The following is a 17822-nucleotide window of genomic DNA, read 5'->3' on the forward strand; positions in this document are numbered from 1 at the left end:
ATCTCTGCAACCTGACAGCCGTCATACCCACACAGAGCAAGGGAGGGGCACTGGCAAAGGGCATCACACATCTCGTGAGGGCTGGACCAGGGTAGGCCTGAGATCCCTTGCAAAATGGAGACTGGACCACTCTGCAAAAGTGGAGTTCATGAAAAACTGCAGTGCGCCTCTCCCAGGGCTTCCCATTCAGCACCACGGAGACGAAGGCCTTGGGAGTCGGTTTTGGTTCTGGGTCATCCCAGTGGTTGCTCAGCAGAACCTCCCGCTAACATTTTCTGTTGGAAGGAAAGTTACAATTCACTTCAGTTTTGCATTTCTTTACCATTCCTGCTGTTGAGAGAAGTGCATTCACAGTTCCATTGTTGTTCTTGTTGTTATTTTGGGGGGGAGGGTTTGGTGGGTGTCTTAATGTGACTAAGTCCCAGCCAGTGTCTCAGATCTGACACTTTCCCCCTCCACTAAAGTCATTGAAATATATTCACCCAGTCGTTCACATCAGAGGTGTAAATGGGTTTTCTGAAGGTTTTCTAGGAGAGGTTCAAAGCCCATCGCTTTGTGACATGACTTCTTCAGGTGTTGCAGTCAGAAAGCTCACCGCACCATCCCGACTGCAAGGATGCTAAAACTATGTCTTGACCTTGAATCCACAAGGAGGGGGTAGTATCTTTTACTAGAAGTGCTCATCTACCACCTCTTGGTTTTAGCCATTTGTATAGAATTTGCTTCGGAAAGAGAAGAAGGAATCAAATGAACCTTCAGAGCCTGAGAGAAAATCTCATGTTTATTTGACTTTGCACCTTCCAACAATTGTTGCTGTTACAGTTTAAATTTTTAGGTCACCCTTTTTATCCTTGATACTTGCAAACACCTGATTTAAAAAAAAATGTATCAGCCATGCCATGCAAAGGCTTATTTCTCAATTTGTTTCATGTCGTCCAAAAGATGTACTGCCTTTAAAGCTCCTCTCTGGTTTACTCTTAAAATATAACCCTGAGGAAACAGAATAAGATTGCAAAGATGTTATTTATACCATCTGGGACCTCAGACTCTGGAGTCAGGCACTAGAGATTGGATTCCCAGCATTGTCTCTTTTTATTTCACTCAGTGTCTCTGAGTCCCAGTTTCCTTCCCTAATGGCTGGAGAAATATTAGTACCTGGCTCATGGGGGTCGCAGTGAAGATTATGTAAGGTAACATGCATTTAGTCCTCAGCACATCACCTGACATAAGTACTTCATAAGTATCAGCTGTTATTATTTTAGTGTTAACTCTAATGACTGCACCAAAACGTAATTATGGAGATCTTGTCTGGGTTAATGGTGTTGGGGCTGACCCATGTCCTAATACAACTGCAAAGCAGATCTCGGCATTATGTAACAATTCATTCTTAGTTAATGAACTTGAACAGCCATTTTTGAGAAAATAATGAGGAATCTTGAAGCCAGTATTATCAAATGCATCCTATTGGCTAGGAAATATTTACTATTTTAGGAGCAAATATCACAAGGCCTCGGAAGAACTGCAGAGAAACTGCGGTGCGTTGGTGACTGTGCACCGAGATATTCGGGCGGGAGAACCTGCAGCTCACAGCGCTCCTCCTTTGAGCACAAGGTTCTCTCCAACAATTGGTTGTCAACTTGAGACCAGAGTCAGACAGGAGCTAATCACGACATATGTGCCTGAGCAGGACTCGCAGAAAACCACCCCGGCTGCTGAGATCTGCTACCCAGGACCAGGGGTTTAGCGAATCTAGAACTGACCAGTGGTTCTGGATTTGCAGTAGGACAAAGCAGCCTCCAGGCCCGGCTTCGCTATTTATATTTGATGTGACTTTGGGCTGGTTGTTTGGCTTTTCTGAACTCCAGTTTCCTCATCTGTAAAATGTGACTACTTTATAACTTAACTCCTTCAAGAGGGGAGGGTGAAATTTTAAAATATGTGTAAAAGGGCTGAAACAAAATACAATGAATAGTATTGGCATTGTTACTATCATTAATACTATGCCACTCTCGCTAAGGAAAATAAATGGGGACCAGGAAGAACATGGGTCCCTATGTACTATATGTGAAACTGGTGTGACTTGGATTCCTCAAATATAAGACAAGTGTCCTCAGAGTGGTGATGAGGCTCAGCCTTCTTCCCGGGTGAAAACCCTTATCCTATCACAGATAATACACAGTATTAGTGTTATTGAGATTCCAAAATCCACATTAAAATAAGTTTCTACTTTGTTAATCCAAATTTAGGTGAGTTGATAGATAACGAAGGTAGAACTGGTTAGGTGGTAACCTAAGTCAAGTCCATTTTCCGTGCACCAAACTGTTGACCAACTCGTCAGGCCCTGGCGTTAAGTTCCTCAGTGGCCTGTTATCGCTGGGAGCTCAACTCCAAATCCCCTCTCCTGGCCTGCAAGGCCTCTGGTGGTCTGCTCTCTGATTCCTCCGTTTTGTACTTGACTTCCCACGCTGCTTAACTTTCATAGTTTTGTGGGTGCCCTCCCCTCTTCCTGGAATGGCCTTACCCACTTCTGCTGGGTCAGTCTCCATTGATTCGTGTAATTCATGGAACAGAGTCTGGCATATAAGTGGATGTTCAACAAACATTCAAACAAACTGACTTGAAGTCAGGCAGCCCCCACATAGATTGAAACAGCCAGATTTTTTTTGTTCCCATGTGGCCTTGTAAAGCTGGGGTTCCTGCTAAGGTCTGAGTATATCCCTGTCATTAAAAGACAACAACTCTTACAAATTATTTTGGCACTCTGCACAGTTAGCTCCCCTGAACGTGCTGATGAGAACCTGTTTCATAGACACCAGTGGGGTTGAAAAGCCGCAATACCTGTTCTAATAAATAGATTTAAAATATAGCACAAATTAAAATGTTATATTCCTATTGTCTAGTGCATAAGTTTGCACAACAAAGAAGCGTTTATTCTATTATTTAACACTAGAACAGGCCTGTGTGTGAATATTCACATGAGTATATTCCCAAGAAACTCATAGGAGCAATGTTCATGTATAATATAAGCCGGTCCCTCTTGGGCCACATTGAAAAGAGTCTAGTAACTATAATGACAAAGGACTTCCTGAAAGACTTCTTTCCCAAAAGTAACGAAGTGGAACCATACATAGACCCTGGCCAGAGTCTACTCTGTCTGTCTGTCTGTCTTACTCTCTCTCACACACAGATTGTTGGGAATTTTGAAGTTCCTCATAGAATTCATTAGTAAAAACAGGAAATGCTTTTTCTTGTGTGAGTCATAATGAAGTGTGGCGACAAAAAGAGAGAACTAAAGGGGGAATCATCATCTCCTGCTCTACACTGAGACCTGTCAACTCCCAACTCGGGCCCCTAGTTTAAAAGATTTACCTTCAAGAAACCTAAAAGTTTGTTTCCTGCCTCATTGACAACAGCCTCAAACCGTTCCTTGTCATCTCAGAAAACAAATCTCTTGCTCCTTCCTGCCTGGGGGAGGCAGAGGGGCTGAGGGGGTCCTGTGTGGCCGAATTAGATGAAAGACTCGCCTTCCACCGTGGAGACGTGGAGTCTCATCAAGTGAAATGAGTTTTGAGATCCCAGCTCATTTCCTAGGGGAGATCGGTTCGCATTAAAAAATCACGACATCTCATTCATCACAACTGACGTGGTCTGTGCTCAGGAGAGGACCCCAACTGGGACAGAACCACCTGTCTTCCCCTGAAAACAGGCACTTTATCCAAGTTCCAGCAGAAAGCCTTGGAGTGAGAAAGCTTGCCGGCTCCCACCCGGCTCCCACCCGATACAGATGCAACGTGGAAGGCGACCTAAGTTTCACAAAGGGAAGGAGAGTTTAGGGAAGAGTGTTGGTTGTAGTTTTAAAGCTGTTCCACACGAGTAACTGTCATAGAGGTGCCAAGGCAGTATGGGGTCGGGGGGGAGCCATGGGTGGGCTCCCTCTTCTCTATCTCCCAGGTTTTATTAAACACAACTGCAAAGGATGAGCATTTCCATGCATCAGAGTTTAAAATGACAAAGCAAGTGTCCTGATTTCCGTGCTGATAAATGACCTTCATCTCCTTTATTTCTTTCAGGGCATCATTGTCACACCTCTGCTTCTGCTGCTGTTTGTGAGTATTCTCGTGTCATCTTTCCTACCTTTTATTAAAGGCCACCTACAACCCTCAAAGAAAGGGCCATTAAGATAAAATTGAAATTTGAATCCTCTGCATGCCTTTGCGTCATCACGTTCGGAACTGTTCTTCCAGTTGAGGTGTGCTTAGTGACACCATGTGGACCCGAAGGACCTCTGTGCTCCCATGATCCAAGGCCAGCATCAGGACCCAGTCATGAAGCCTCCAGCTGCTGCCTAAACCATTATTGTTACAAATTAGTGACCTGGGACATAGGTCACAAATGTGCGGCTCTTTATTTTCTCATTCATAAGACTAAAGTGATTGCTAGTGACCCAGTAGTCGATAGAAAGAACCTTGGGCCTAGGAACCAGAGGAAACTTATGTCCCAAGTTGATAATTACTGGCTTCCTCACTTTGGTGAAAACTGCCTCACTTTTTTCATCCATAGAATGGGCAACAATACCACCTACCCCAATCTGCCTCCCAGGCATAATGAAATGTGCTTTAGAAATAAAAAATACAAGCTACTGGTTAACTAAACAAAAATTTGTTCAGAAAACCAGAATGCTAATTAACTGTCTTATTTCTTTGGGTACCAAGCATATGAGAAATTAGATGAAAAATTATAATAGAAATTAATGTTATCTCATGCTGAGAAAAGCATATGTAATCATGAATGATACCTAAAATATTTTATGAACTGTGCATTTTTCATACACACATCACCCAAATACAAATCACTCCACTCATCACTGAAATGGAGTGGGGATGTGTGTTGGGGAGTGAAATGTAGCTGTTTAAGTAGCACTGTTTGTCAGTGGATTAAAACTGTGGGGAAATTTATTTAATTATGGTGTAATTACCCAAGCTGGAATTCAATTAGAGTAGCAGAGTGAAGGACTTCGTTTCCTACAAGCCGTGTAGGAAGCGGGGGGAGGGATGTACTACTGAGCAGTCGGGTTCTGCATCATTCATGAAAGACATTACCTTTCAGTACGAAGCCTCAGCCTTTCCTTCCCTCCCTCCTGAAATGCTAGCTTCATTCTGACCATGTAACAAGAGTCAAGCAATCAGACGATTTCCCTGAACATAACCAACGTCGTTTGTTTGGACTTCACCGATTCAGAATTTGCAGTGAATCTGCTTGAAACTAAAGCCAATATTGATTTGCATTCGTTTGAAACGCTACACTGGGCATGGACCTGCCCGCTCATTAGACACAAGGAGCTGGGATCATCCCCGGGTGTTGTTTCTGAAACCTGGGTTCACGGTCTCCTGAGAGGGGTGTTCCACGTGCACGGGGTGCAGGCCAGGCTGAGGTCCCCACTGCGGTGGGTCAGAGGACCAGATAGAGCCAGGGGCCTAGAAGGTGTACAGTACGTGACTGTACGGCCTAGGTTTTCTCCCTTGAGAGGAAGTGAAAAGCAGCACCTCCTACTCATGTGACCCATTTCAGAAAATCAGGAGCCACAACCAGAGGCCTGAGACCTGGAGCAGCGCTCCGCAGAGGCTGCCTGTCTGGGATCCTCTTTGGCTCGTGACTGAAGAACTGGATGAGTGCTTTTCTCGGGCTCCTTCCCCTCTCCCTGCCATGGAGGTGTTCTTGGCTCACTAATGTTATGGCATCATGGCAAACTTTCCCCCACTCTTGGACCCATAGGCTTGTGAGCTTTGGTCGGTTCAACATTTTAAAATAACAGAGCAACGAGACTAGTGAAAGAGACCCCAAGACTTTTAAATTGAAAGTTTAATGCTTCCCTCTGAGCCAACTGGAGTGTCCCAGTAGGTTCGATGGCGTCACCACACAATATGAATAGATACTTTTGTGTTATATGACTTTAAATGACGTGCACAGTATATAGCACTTTTTGTCTCTTTATGTTGTCATCTATTTTACCAACAATGGGCTTTGCTGAAATACTTAGGTTACTGGGCCTTGTTCACTGAGCAGGGCGAAAACCCGAACAACTTGAAATATGAACACATACCGTAAAAGATATGGGTTTTTTTAATCAACATGCTGTTATGGGTCAAGTTGTGTCCCTCAAAAAATAAGTTGAAGATCTAACCCCAAGGACCCCAGAATGCGACCTTATTTGAAAATAGGGTCATTGTGGATGTAATTGGTTAAGATGAGGTCATAGTGGTGTCGAGCAGGCCCTTGCTCCAATGTGACTGGGGTCCTTTCAAGAAGAGAAGTCAGAGACATATAGGGAGGATGGCGTGGCGTGGTGGAAGCAGAGAAGACAGTGACACATCTACAACTCAGGGACTTCAAGGGTGGTGGGCACACGTCAGAAGTTAGACGGGATGAGGAAGGATTCTCCCCTGTAGATTTCACAGGGAGCATGGCCTTATTGATTTCAGACTTAATAGCTTCCAGAACTGTGAAACAATATACTTCCCCGGTTTTAAGCCACCGCGTTTGTGGTGTTATAATGTTACAGAAGCCAAAGACACTAAAACAACACCTGAAAATTGAATGGTCTTTTTTTCAATCATATTTTGAAAATGGAAATTCCTGGATATTCAGTTGCAGGAGCTAGTAAAGGCCATTTTTGTTGATGGAATCTTGGTTCCCTGTGCTATTCACCTCTGCTTAGAATGTCCCCTTTCCTGTCCTGGTCCAACTGAAGCCCATTTCTAATTCATGTCTCTGCTGCAGGCGCCTTCCCATCACTGAGCCTTGAAGTGGAGTGTGGGTGTCTGTCTTGCACCTCATTACCAATTCTAGATCATTTCCCATGACTTCTCCATAAATGCCCCAATTTCCTCTGAAGGTTATTGCCAATACACCTGTACTCCCTGTCACTGCTCCTTGTAGAATTGTCAGAAGAACCCTAGGTCACTCTCTAGGAGTTCAGAAAGTGTCAGCACCTGTTGTCTCCTTTTCAATAGTCCCCTAATTCTTAGTGTTTGGGGCATTCACACAGTGGACCCTCCTAGTGTCCCGGCCTCTAAATTCTTGACTTCTTCTCCAATGAGATTGCCTTCCAGTGTGTTTCGGCCAGCACCACTATAGTCAGACCCTTGACCTTGTTACTGCCAGGAACTGCATCCTTCCATAATCCTGTTTTCAAATGCGTTCTCTTACTTGTAGCTTCGATCTTTGTGACTTATTCTCCAAATTGAAAATTCTTCAAACTTGCTAGAATGGCCAATTTATTTGCCTTGTCATGTTAACAGTGCCCCTGAATAACCCACCCTACCTTCACCCCCTTCATACCCTCACATCCGATCTTACCTAGGCTAGATCTCTTGGTCCATCATTACGATCACTTTATTGCGTACACCATCAACAAGCAACCTCCTCATCTCTTACTGCTTTGTATTTGCCTGCAAAATTCCAAGCATGGTTAAATCCAACTCCACAACTTTCTGTCTATGTACCTAAACATGCTGGGGCGTACCCCATCCCAGTCAAATTTGAAATTCATGACAACTAACTGTAAGTGGGCTGGACAATCCTACCACTTTCCCTTAATTAATTCACATTCCCACTTTCTAGAAAATCACTTCACACCTTCTCCTTGCCTCTCAATTCTCCAGTGCTTCTCTTCTTTCATCTCAACTGATGCAGAAAGGAATTTAGCTAATAAGGAAATTAGGAGCCATCGGAGAAAGTTTACAAAATGCTACCTTTCTGTGTCTATATTCTTCACCTCCTCCTCTGATTCGATAGATAAACTGTCTTTACTCCCATCTAAGTCCAGTCCTTCCAGTGATGCCGTCTTACTTAACACTGTGAGTCACACAGATGTCCCTCGTTCTCCTATAGGTCCTGTCTCTACTGGACCATTCCCATTAGCGTATAAGTATCCTGTAGTATTACATATCTCAAAAATTAAATCATGCCTTATCCTACCCACACTCCATTTCTATGCTCGGTTTTCTAGCAGAATTCCCCAAAAAGTTATTTGAAACTTCCTCATCACTCATTCAGTGATATGTGTTGAGTTTTTTCTCCCAGACCCTTTCCTGGATGCCAAGGTTATAGCAACAAGCAACACAGAAACACCTGTGCTCTAATGGAGGTTATATGCTAGGGGAGAAAAAAAAACAAGCAACAAATAAGTAACAATATAGTGTGTAAGATGTGTGACATGTGCTAAAAGGAAAATAAAATCAGGAGAAGGAACAAGAAGAGCCAGAGTGGGAGATTGTTATTTTAAATAAGGAGGCCAAGGTTGGACTTACTGAGAAAATTATATTGGAGCAAAGGCCTGGAGGAGATAAAGGAGTGAACCTTCTGGAAGTAGAGTATTCTGGGTGGAAGGGATGGCAAGTGCAAAGGTCCTGAGAGTGCGCCTAGTATTGTTGAGGAACAGCAAGCAGGCCTGCCATGAAGTGAGCAAGGGGAGAGATGGATGGGGATGAGGTTGGAGAAAATGAGGCAAGACCTTGCAGTCCTCTGTAAGGACTTCGAATTTTGATTTGAGAGAAACAGGCGACCATTAAAAGAAACAGTATGTTCTGACACATTTTTTAAAGGGTTGATTCTGGACGCTGGGCTGAGTATAGATTGTAAGGGGATCATGTTGGAGACAGGAAGGCCTGTTAGGAAGCCAGTGCAATGTCATGGCAAGAGACATTGTTAGCCTGGTGGTGTGATTGAGTGAATCCCCTGACCAGAAGGTGGGAAGTAGTTGGGTGTAGAATTTGGAAGAACTGAGCAACTGAATGAAGGTTGTGAGGGAAAGATCAAAGTTGAGGATGACTCCAAGCCTGTGCAGCGGGAAGGATGGTGTTGGCATTTACTAAGATATAAAAGACTGTGGGATGGAGCAGGTTGAAGGGACTCATAAAGAGTTTAGGATGGGACATGTCTGGGTTAAGATGCCTGTTAGACATTCAAGCAGAGACATCAAGTAAGCAGTGGACTGTATGGTCTGCAATTCAGGGGAGATGTCTGGAGTAGAGACTCGTAACTGGGCAGCACAGAAAGGGCATTTAAGTCAGACTGGACGAGTTTACCAAGAGAGTGAGACTAAAGAAGGAAAGGTATCAGTGGGTGACAAAGACCCAGGAGTGTGCACAGTGCCCAGGAGGGAGACCCAGAGACTTCGGCTAGAAGACTCACAGAGGGTGTATTCCCAAAAGAGGGGACAGTGCTCAGCTACTGAAAGGCTGGTAATAGTTCAGATACCACAAAGTCTGACGGTGACCACTGGTTTCACAAGGTGGAGGCCGCTGGGGCCCTTCACAAGAGCTATTTCAGCAGCGTTGTGGGGGTGAAAGCTGATTGAAGCTGGTTCAAGAAGGAAGGAAGGAAGAAGAGGTCAATACAGTGCTCATCAATAACCCTTTTGAGGGATTTTGCTCTAAAGAGTGCAGAAAATGAGGCAGCAACTGAGTTGGGAAAATTATTAGCACATTTGTATTGATCAATTAATCCAGTCAGAGAAGGAAACACTGATGCCAGAATTCATGGGCCTGTGTCCTTGAGCAGGAGGAAGGGGGTGCGTGCTAGTTGGTAAGGGGGTGCGTGGCCCCTGAGCACAGAGAGCTCATCCACAGCAGTGGGAGGGGAGAGGCAGGACAGTTTTTCTTGAGTAGATAAAATGTGGACTTACCACATAATCCCATGTGAAGAGCACGACTGCCTACAGGGGTGGATATTACCCTCACGTTGTATGAGAAAACTTAGGTTCAAAGAGTTTCCTTAACTTGTTTGGGCCGACAGCACTCCTAGTGAGGAACACCGGGCGTGTTCGGCCAGGATCTGCCTCCCTCCGAGGGTTCCTTCCCAGTTATGCTTCCAAAGCCTGCCTCCTGGGAGACAGTTGGCTTTAAGACATATTATCAGCACTCAGTTACTACTTCTTGAAGGTTTATATTCTAGGTAACATTGGAAAGACAAAAACGAATAAGGCATAATTAGCGCCTTGAAAAAACTTCAAGCTTAACTGCCCGACTGTGTTCTTCGCAGTGAGTTTCGTAGTTCATAGAGGAGCAAAGTCCAGGTCAGGGAGAGACCCCCAGAGGCCTTGGAGGATACAGCCAGTGCTAGTTTTCCCAGTGGTTGGCTACCTGTGACAAAATTCATCAACGTGGACGCCCCCAGGGTGAACGAGAGCAGTGCACACAGCCATTACTGTCATATACAATTCTCTATTTTTGTCATGTTCCCAATGGTGCTTGCACAGTTGATGGTCCCATGTGCCGTGTGCTAAATTAGAATAAAACACGTAAAGAGAGGCTGTCCATTTGATGGCCCCAGTTGTCTTACACTGAGCTGGTCTCCCCACCTTGTGCCGAGAAGTATTCGTTTGTAACGTGAGTGAAGAACAACCTTCTCTTGAATCTGACAGTAGCCTCTCTCCCGCCTGTGTGTGCAAATCCCGCAGAGATGGTTCTCACACTGAGAGAGCTTGGTGAGGTAGGAAAGTGTGGAATCTTTGGTAAATGCCCACATCGGGGCTCCCCCAAAAACATTTGAACCATAAGGGCTAGGGGGAGCGCCTGCTACACCATTGCCAGTGCTCTAGGGGCGACACTGATAAACTCCCTTCTGCTTTGAGGACCTCTGACTGGGGAGGCCAACTCCACTGCTGGTCTGGGACTGCTCCAACTGAACTGAGGGGCAGTGATGCTGGGTGAGCTCAGGCACAGGCTGTCTCACAGGCTTTGCCCTCACCCTGGGCTCCCTGCCAATGCCAGCTGCTGGTAGTGCTCCCGAGTGGGTGGGTCTGGACAGGGAGAGAAGGTCACTGCCTCCTTGCACTGCCCTTGCCTGGTGGTCCCCGAGTTCAGAGCGCTCTTGGAGGAGCATACCGGTTTGCTCTGCTGAAGGGACTATTTAGGCAGCAGCAGTAAGCTCTTTGGCTCCTGATCCAAACTCATATTGACAAAACCATATCCTCTGGTCAGGGGATTAGAAGCCTAGTTTGTTTCTAGATGTTTCTGAGCATCTCTGCCTTCAGTCCTTGATGTCCTGAAAGCCCGTCTCCTCACAGCCGTCTTCAGTGGGTTGTAAGCGAGTTTACCATTCATTCGGGCACATTGTACTAAACTCTCTGTGTAGTCCGAGTAGCTAGAACTTACTGTTGAACATAGTTTCCATCAGTTATTGGAAGGTAATCTTTTCATCTTGGGTTTTAAATTAGCATATAATGAAAAGAAATGTTTTACGTATTTATTTTTTTGTCTTCAAAAACCACTTGAAGCCTGTTTTGCTCTTTACTTCTCAAAGAAGGAAATACACTGTGTGTCCAGATAGAAAAAGGATACCTTCCTCTACTGAGTATGTACTTTCCACGTATAGCCCAATTTTAGTTGGATACTTGCATCCGAACCAGTATGGCTGTTTAGCAATCATATTCTTGATTTGGATAAGAATTACAGGCAGTTTTGCATTGAGCCTGTCAGCTGGTGCACACTTACCTCACCAATGCTGTGTAAGGGCACAATGGTGTTTGTTGTTTGCACATTTCCCTGTGCAAGAAGGAGCAGCAGGGATGGAGCTCACCTGGAGTTTCTGGGGAGAGATGAAACCGAGAAGGCTTTGGAGATGGGGACACTCTCCTTCTGAGCACTCCTCTGTGCGGAGGGAAGGAGGTGGGCGTGTAAGAGAACGTCCGTGTGGGTCCTAGAAAGTGAGATGCAACAGGAGACAGTCCTTCCTTCTCTCCCTTCCCCCAAGACCGTGCTCTGGGCGAGGGATGGGCAAGGGCGGAAATTGAGCAGGAAGTGAGCAAATCCTGTGTCTGATTTTCTGGCCAAAGAGACCTCACATTTGCCATTCTGCAGTATAAACTGTAAATATCTATTCTTATTTCCCATGAACATGGTGCTAATGAAAGCAAAGACCAATCATCAAGGGTGAATTATTTAATGCAATAATGTTTTAATAGCTGAGAAGAGACACAAATAGTGAAGATGCCTGTGGCTAATGGATTTCCCTGGTAGGAGATAAAAGGCTGATTACACAGCAGAGCTAGGGAAGACCTGGTGCATTAATGACAATTTACAGGTCAGCTCACTTACAGGAGTGATTTAAAACGCACCATCTGTTTTCTAACTCTGTGTGGGTTGGTAACTGTGATTTTAACAGACAGTCAATGCCCTTTGTCAAGAACTGCTGCCTGTTTGTCTTTCTGAGTCTCATTAGTTTGGCCCCATCATATTTTACAGACTGGACTCCCAGATTCTTTCCAAATCAAATTGTTTCTAAATTGAATGGATTGCTAGCACTCACCCCTGCTTTCATTCAGCCTTTCTCTGCCAAGTTAGAGAATTGTGTCCTAATGCCCTAAAGCATCCATTGTGTGCGTACTGGATTAACTCCTGATGAATCTACCCTGGAACTAGTTTTGTACCATCTGGGAGACAGTTGAGAAAATGGTCACTCAAACAATTTTCTGAGTCCTGGGACTGAAATCCAGAACCCCAGTTGCAAAAGGCTGCACCATCAGCTACTGCCGATCCAGTACCCACACTCACTGCTCTTTTCCTTTCTTTTCCTCCTCTCCTTGCCTCGGCCTGCCCTAAGTGCCCCTCTCCATGCGGCCCCATCCCCATGGCCCACAGGCAAAAGCACCTCCCCTCCTTCTTTCCTGGGGGCAAGAGCAGGGAGCCCACCCCTGACCCCTTGCCCATTTCATGGCTTCTGTAATTGATATGCAGCAGAGCGTGAGGTTGAAGCATAAGGACTGTGGAGCAACACTTCTTGGCTTTGATCCTGGCTCTGTTGCTTTCTGGCTGCAGCGACTTCGACCAAGTGGTTGGACTGTTCTATGCCACTCTTACGTCATATGAAAATCAGGGTACTGGGAAGACCTCCCTCAAGGGGTTGCTGTATTAAATTATCCAACACACATTAAGCATTTAGAGCAGTGTCTGGCCCATAGAAACTGCACAATCAGTGTTGCCAGTTGTATTTTCATGAGACAGTTGTGTGGGAGGCCAGGCTACTGATCCTTTCCTGGGTCTGAATCACCCAAGGCTTTGTAACTCACCCCACATCGGAAGGAGGGAAAGAAAACATCGTCAGGCCTCTTTTCCTGCCTATGTGTTGTGCTCATTCATGAACTGAACCCACATTTGTTGAGCACCTACTATGTACCTGATTGGTGGTTCTCAAAGTGTGACCCCAGCTCTGCAGGGGCCTTTTTAGAAATGCAGATTCCCACCGTCCTCCACGCCTTTCATCCTTCTCCTCGGATGCTCTGAATCAGAAATTCGGGGAGGGGGGTGTCGCTAAGCAATCTGTGTTTTAACAAACGCTGTGGGGGCTTCTGATGAACTAAAGTGTAAGAGCCCCTGCCCTGGATGGAAAACATGGTCCCTGCTGGGCCCTGGGGAACTTGAATGAGACCCTGTCCCTGACCTTCAGGAACACAGAGACTACTGGGAGAGACGGATCTGTGAACATAGGCAGCCAAGCATCCTGAGATGTACAGTGGAGACGCAGAGCCATGGAGGGCGGCCCGGTCTGCATTCTGGGAGGAGGGTTGGAAAGACTTCCTACAGAAGCGATGCTTGCACTGAGTCGGAGAGAAAGACTGGAACTTTTCTAGCTCCAAGTGGGGAGATAGATATTCACGGGAAGGAGCTAGTGTGCCCTGATGCTGGGCGGACCTGCACACAGAACTCAACACTTGAAAATCGAGTCCAGGAGCCGAAGGCCTTATGTGTAGTTCACCATTGGATCCCGTGTCTCAGCATGCTCTGGCCCGCAGGAGACTGCAGTAGCTATTTGAATGATTGGACACAAAGGTCCTACGTTCCCACATACTTAATTTTCACCGAATCTCTTCAGCATAAGATAAAACAAACAAACCTACTTGTAAGTTGTCTGCTTTACAGCACTACCCTCCTGGAGGAAATTAGCTGATGGCTGGACTGTTGAACGGGTTGTGTCTTAGAGCGTGGACTGGCAGTAGGGGACATGCTACCGCTAAATCGACCTGCGGAGCTCAGTGAGGCCCACAGCACTTGCTTGGTACAAGGCTTTCCTGAACCTGCCAGTTTATCCAATTGTGCAGGCTATGGGTGCTTCAAAACCACATTGGCCTTTACAGTGGAAACCGTGGCAGAGTCCTTATTAAAATGTGAACCAAACATGTCGGCGTATTTCCTCCTGCGTTAGCTCAGACCGACTCTGCATACAGAATGACTGGGTCTCAGACTCTGCGTGCCGTGTGCTGGGAGGCTGCCCTGTGCCAGATGCTCGCTCTTCTTTCTTCTGGATGCCAGGGCGGGCTTCGCAGGGCCAGAGACTCCCCCCAGGGTACCTCTGCATCTTCACACCGACCCCAGCAATGGGCCTGGGGGCCAACTCAAAAGAAAGGACGTCTGCCAAATTAGACCCCAGTGCTGAGGTTTCCCCGCTTTCAGAGCCACTTCTAAGGGAGCCATCCTGTGGGACTTCCTCCCAGCTTCCGCGCCGTGCCCAGTCTGGCTCTGTGCAACCCAGCTAATTGCATCCCGGGCTAGCTCGCTCTGGCCTCTAATCTGACAATATCTCCGAGGAGGGCTGCTCTCACCCATGTTCTTCATCTAGTGGAGCAAAGATCACAGGCCTTTCAGAGGAAAAGGGGCCGTGGAGACAGTGGGCCACTTCCCCTCACCCGCAGCCCCATCCACTGTCTTCTAGGAACAGGAGCCTTCCAAACACCGAACATGCAAATGATGGATGGATGGGAACTAAAATACATAATATTCTTAAAACCGAAGTTGCGGTGGATTTGCCTTTACTTCTCTTACCAAATTTGATCTTTTAGGTAGGATCAAGATTGAATATAACCCCCAAATTAATTTAGTAAGTGAAGTCGTGTTTTAACTTTTCTCTCCATTTGATCTCCGGGTTTACTGCTCCACAGTCATACTTTACAACTAGACAGACTGGGCTTCCCAGTGCAGGAGGGCTGTTATCACAGCGCAGACTTGGCTGACGGGCAGCTTGCATGCGTTTTAGAAGTGTAGCCAATTTCATATCAAAATGGAGGTATTAGAGATGTTAATTGCAAGTCACTTCCTTCCGAACCTCAGTTTCCACATCTTGAAAAAGAGGGAGTGGAATGGGACTCTGAGTCTCTTCCAGGGTTAAGGTTCTGTCCATGTTAGGTCTGCCCCTACTGAACAGCAGTAAGTAAGGATCAGGGGCCAGTGGGGGAGAGCTGAGGGCAGAGAACAGGCCCTGGCTCTGCTCTGCACACTCACGTACACACTCCTCACAGAGACATACTCACTCACAGAGACACGCATTCATAGAAACTCGCAGTCACACAGACACACACACAGAGGCACACACACATTCTCATCCTTTCTTCACGTGGATCTTGTCACGACTGGATGCCCTCTTTTCCGAGGTGCACATCAGAGTGAATAGTATCACTGGTGGTAAACAGGCAGAGAAGAAAATAATGCCGTGTCATTTGTATAATACCGCATGCTTGTCACTTTGTAACACCTTGTGTACGGATGCCTCCATTCATTCGTCCTGTGCGGGTTTATTCATCTGCAGACATATTCCCTGTGCCTGTTCCTCGGTTAAGCACTGGGATGACAGACAGACTGTAGCTTGTGACGTGGTTATCATTAAAATATGGTAAACACAGGAACTGACTTAGTGAAGTTTGAATAGGAAGAGGAACGGGGCCATGTAAGATCATCCATGAGATTCTAGACGAGGAATGCCCCTTTTTGACAGAAGGACTTCACTGGAACCCCACTGCCTCTCCCCAGCACTTTGTAAACCTGATGGGTAGAGCATTGCGCCGCTTGTTCCTGAACTTGAAAACTTTCTGTTCTTTAAACAGTTTTTTTCTCTTCACCCAGTGCTTCAATTTTCTGTAAAATACATTTTTCTTTATTTCGGTCCTTGCCCCAGGGACATCCTTGGAATTAATATTTGTGAAGAGAATATATTTGCTAAATACCTTGTGCCTCAAGGACATAGTTGCTCTAAAACAGGCTGGAATTATCCGTTTTTACTACTTTGGCTTTGCATAAAAAGAAACACTTAACAGCCATATAGCGTTTACTACACCAGGGATCCATCTGTCCCTCACCAGCTCCGCGTTTCACGCTCTCTCTGCTCTGGAACGTCCTGGTCCTGGAGGGAAGGCTACAGTTGTGTGTGGGGGTTACACCGACAGCCAGTGGTCAGTGTTGAAGGTGGCCTTGAATTCCTGCAGGCCTGGTGGGCAGGACACACATTCTTGGCATTCTGAGTGCCTCTAGATTGGGGCTGAGGCTAGGGCCCAGAATTTTATAAAACGCTCCAGGGTGTAGAAAAGATTTGGGTAAGCCGGTTCATGCAGAAATCAGTGAAGACACTGATCTCACATCATTTCATCCTGAGCTCTTGACTTCCTTTATCTAAATATTTGATGGATTTTTGTAACATTTCATGCCCTCAGTCCTCACTTCCTCAGTATATTGTACAAAAATTATTTTCCCAAAGGTATTTGCAAGTTGAACTAAACCTAGGTAAATATAAAAATTGAGGTTTGGTCTGCAGGGGAGGGTGAAAGTAAGTGCCAGGGGTCAGGGAGCTCACCGGTGATGGTTTGAGAGAGCCTGGTTGCAAAGGGGAGACATAAAAAAGAGAAACTCCTATGGAACAGACTAATGCTGGCCAGGGTTGAAAACCAGAAGGAGTTCAGAGGAAAGATAGCATTCAAGTTCGAAGGAAAACCATTCAAGGTCATAGGGAGACAGAAGTTCCTGGTGGCTGACACTAATGAGTGTGCGACTGTGTTCATAGACAAACACCGTCGTGTGCTGCTGCCAAACAAATCTTTCTGCAGCCGAGATGGCAGTAATCAGCAAAAAGGGCGGACCCAAGCAGGACTTACGAACAGTGCTCAGACACACACATTTAGGAGAGCTGTATGGAAATGTAATAATAAGTCGTGCTTTAGGGTTTCCCGGTGTCTGGACTTTGTGTAAGATAATAATTTAAAGAATATGAAATTCATTGCCTTTGTTTTGAAAAAGTAGGAAAGTTAGAAACTATTTCATTTGCCTCTTGATGAGAGAATAATAAAGTATACTTGTTTATTTTAGGTAGGTGGTAGGTGAAATAACAATCAGCTAGACCATGACCATAGGTGAGCTATCATGGATTTAATCACAAGTGAGTTAATTATAAAACAACTTACTTATCATTTTCTTCAATCTTATTGTCCCAATCGAAACTGTATATTAACCTACCTAACAGGTTATTTTGTGTTAAGTTTAGAAAACTAAAAACCACTTGCTTTTTGTGTACAGCTCCCAAATTTTTGGTGCACGGGAGAGAGTCATCTATTGCGTGATTTAATTAGCAGCCATGTTTGCTAACTGACTGCCAGGAATTCTAACTCCTTATGTTCTTGTTTTGCAGCTTGGTTCATCCTCGTCTGTGCCTTTTACATCTATTTTTTCTCAACTTTTTATGACTGTTGTGGTTCCCCTCATTATCGGACAGGTAAGGTCTCTAATTCTGTCTGCTCTTTTCTTTATGGATCAAATTGCAAATTCTTATGAAATGTCAGGAGAGTTAAGAAAAGAGATGGAGGAAGAGACAGTTTAATGAAACACAGGTTGTACCAATCACAATAGTCTCTTTTTTTTTAGTTAATAACAATATGCTTTACAGATAGCTATATATAGGGATACCTGCACAGAATCTTGATTTTTTTATGTTTATTATCCCTTCTTTGTAGCCGTGCAGCTAGCTTGGGAACATATCGCAAGCCATTACCTTACTCCATGACTTCT

General features: G+C 45.4%; 1 protein-coding gene across 1 annotated transcript in view; it reads left to right on the plus strand.

Annotated features, from left to right (window-relative positions):
• The window catches only part of SLC10A7 (solute carrier family 10 member 7), a 194127-nt gene that overhangs the window by 137713 nt on the left and 38592 nt on the right, over window positions 1-17822 (plus strand). Inside the window, exons 6-7 of the mRNA XM_037058439.1 lie at window positions 4071-4106; window positions 17446-17529. Coding sequence (XP_036914334.1) covers window positions 4071-4106; window positions 17446-17529 — 120 coding nt within the window. The remainder of the gene's footprint in view (window positions 1-4070; window positions 4107-17445; window positions 17530-17822) is intronic.

The sequence above is a fragment of the Sturnira hondurensis genome, unplaced genomic scaffold (assembly GCF_014824575.4).
Source record: "Sturnira hondurensis isolate 20B ecotype Veracruz unplaced genomic scaffold, ASM1482457v3 Scaffold0010128, whole genome shotgun sequence".
Lineage (NCBI taxonomy): Eukaryota > Metazoa > Chordata > Mammalia > Chiroptera > Phyllostomidae > Sturnira > Sturnira hondurensis.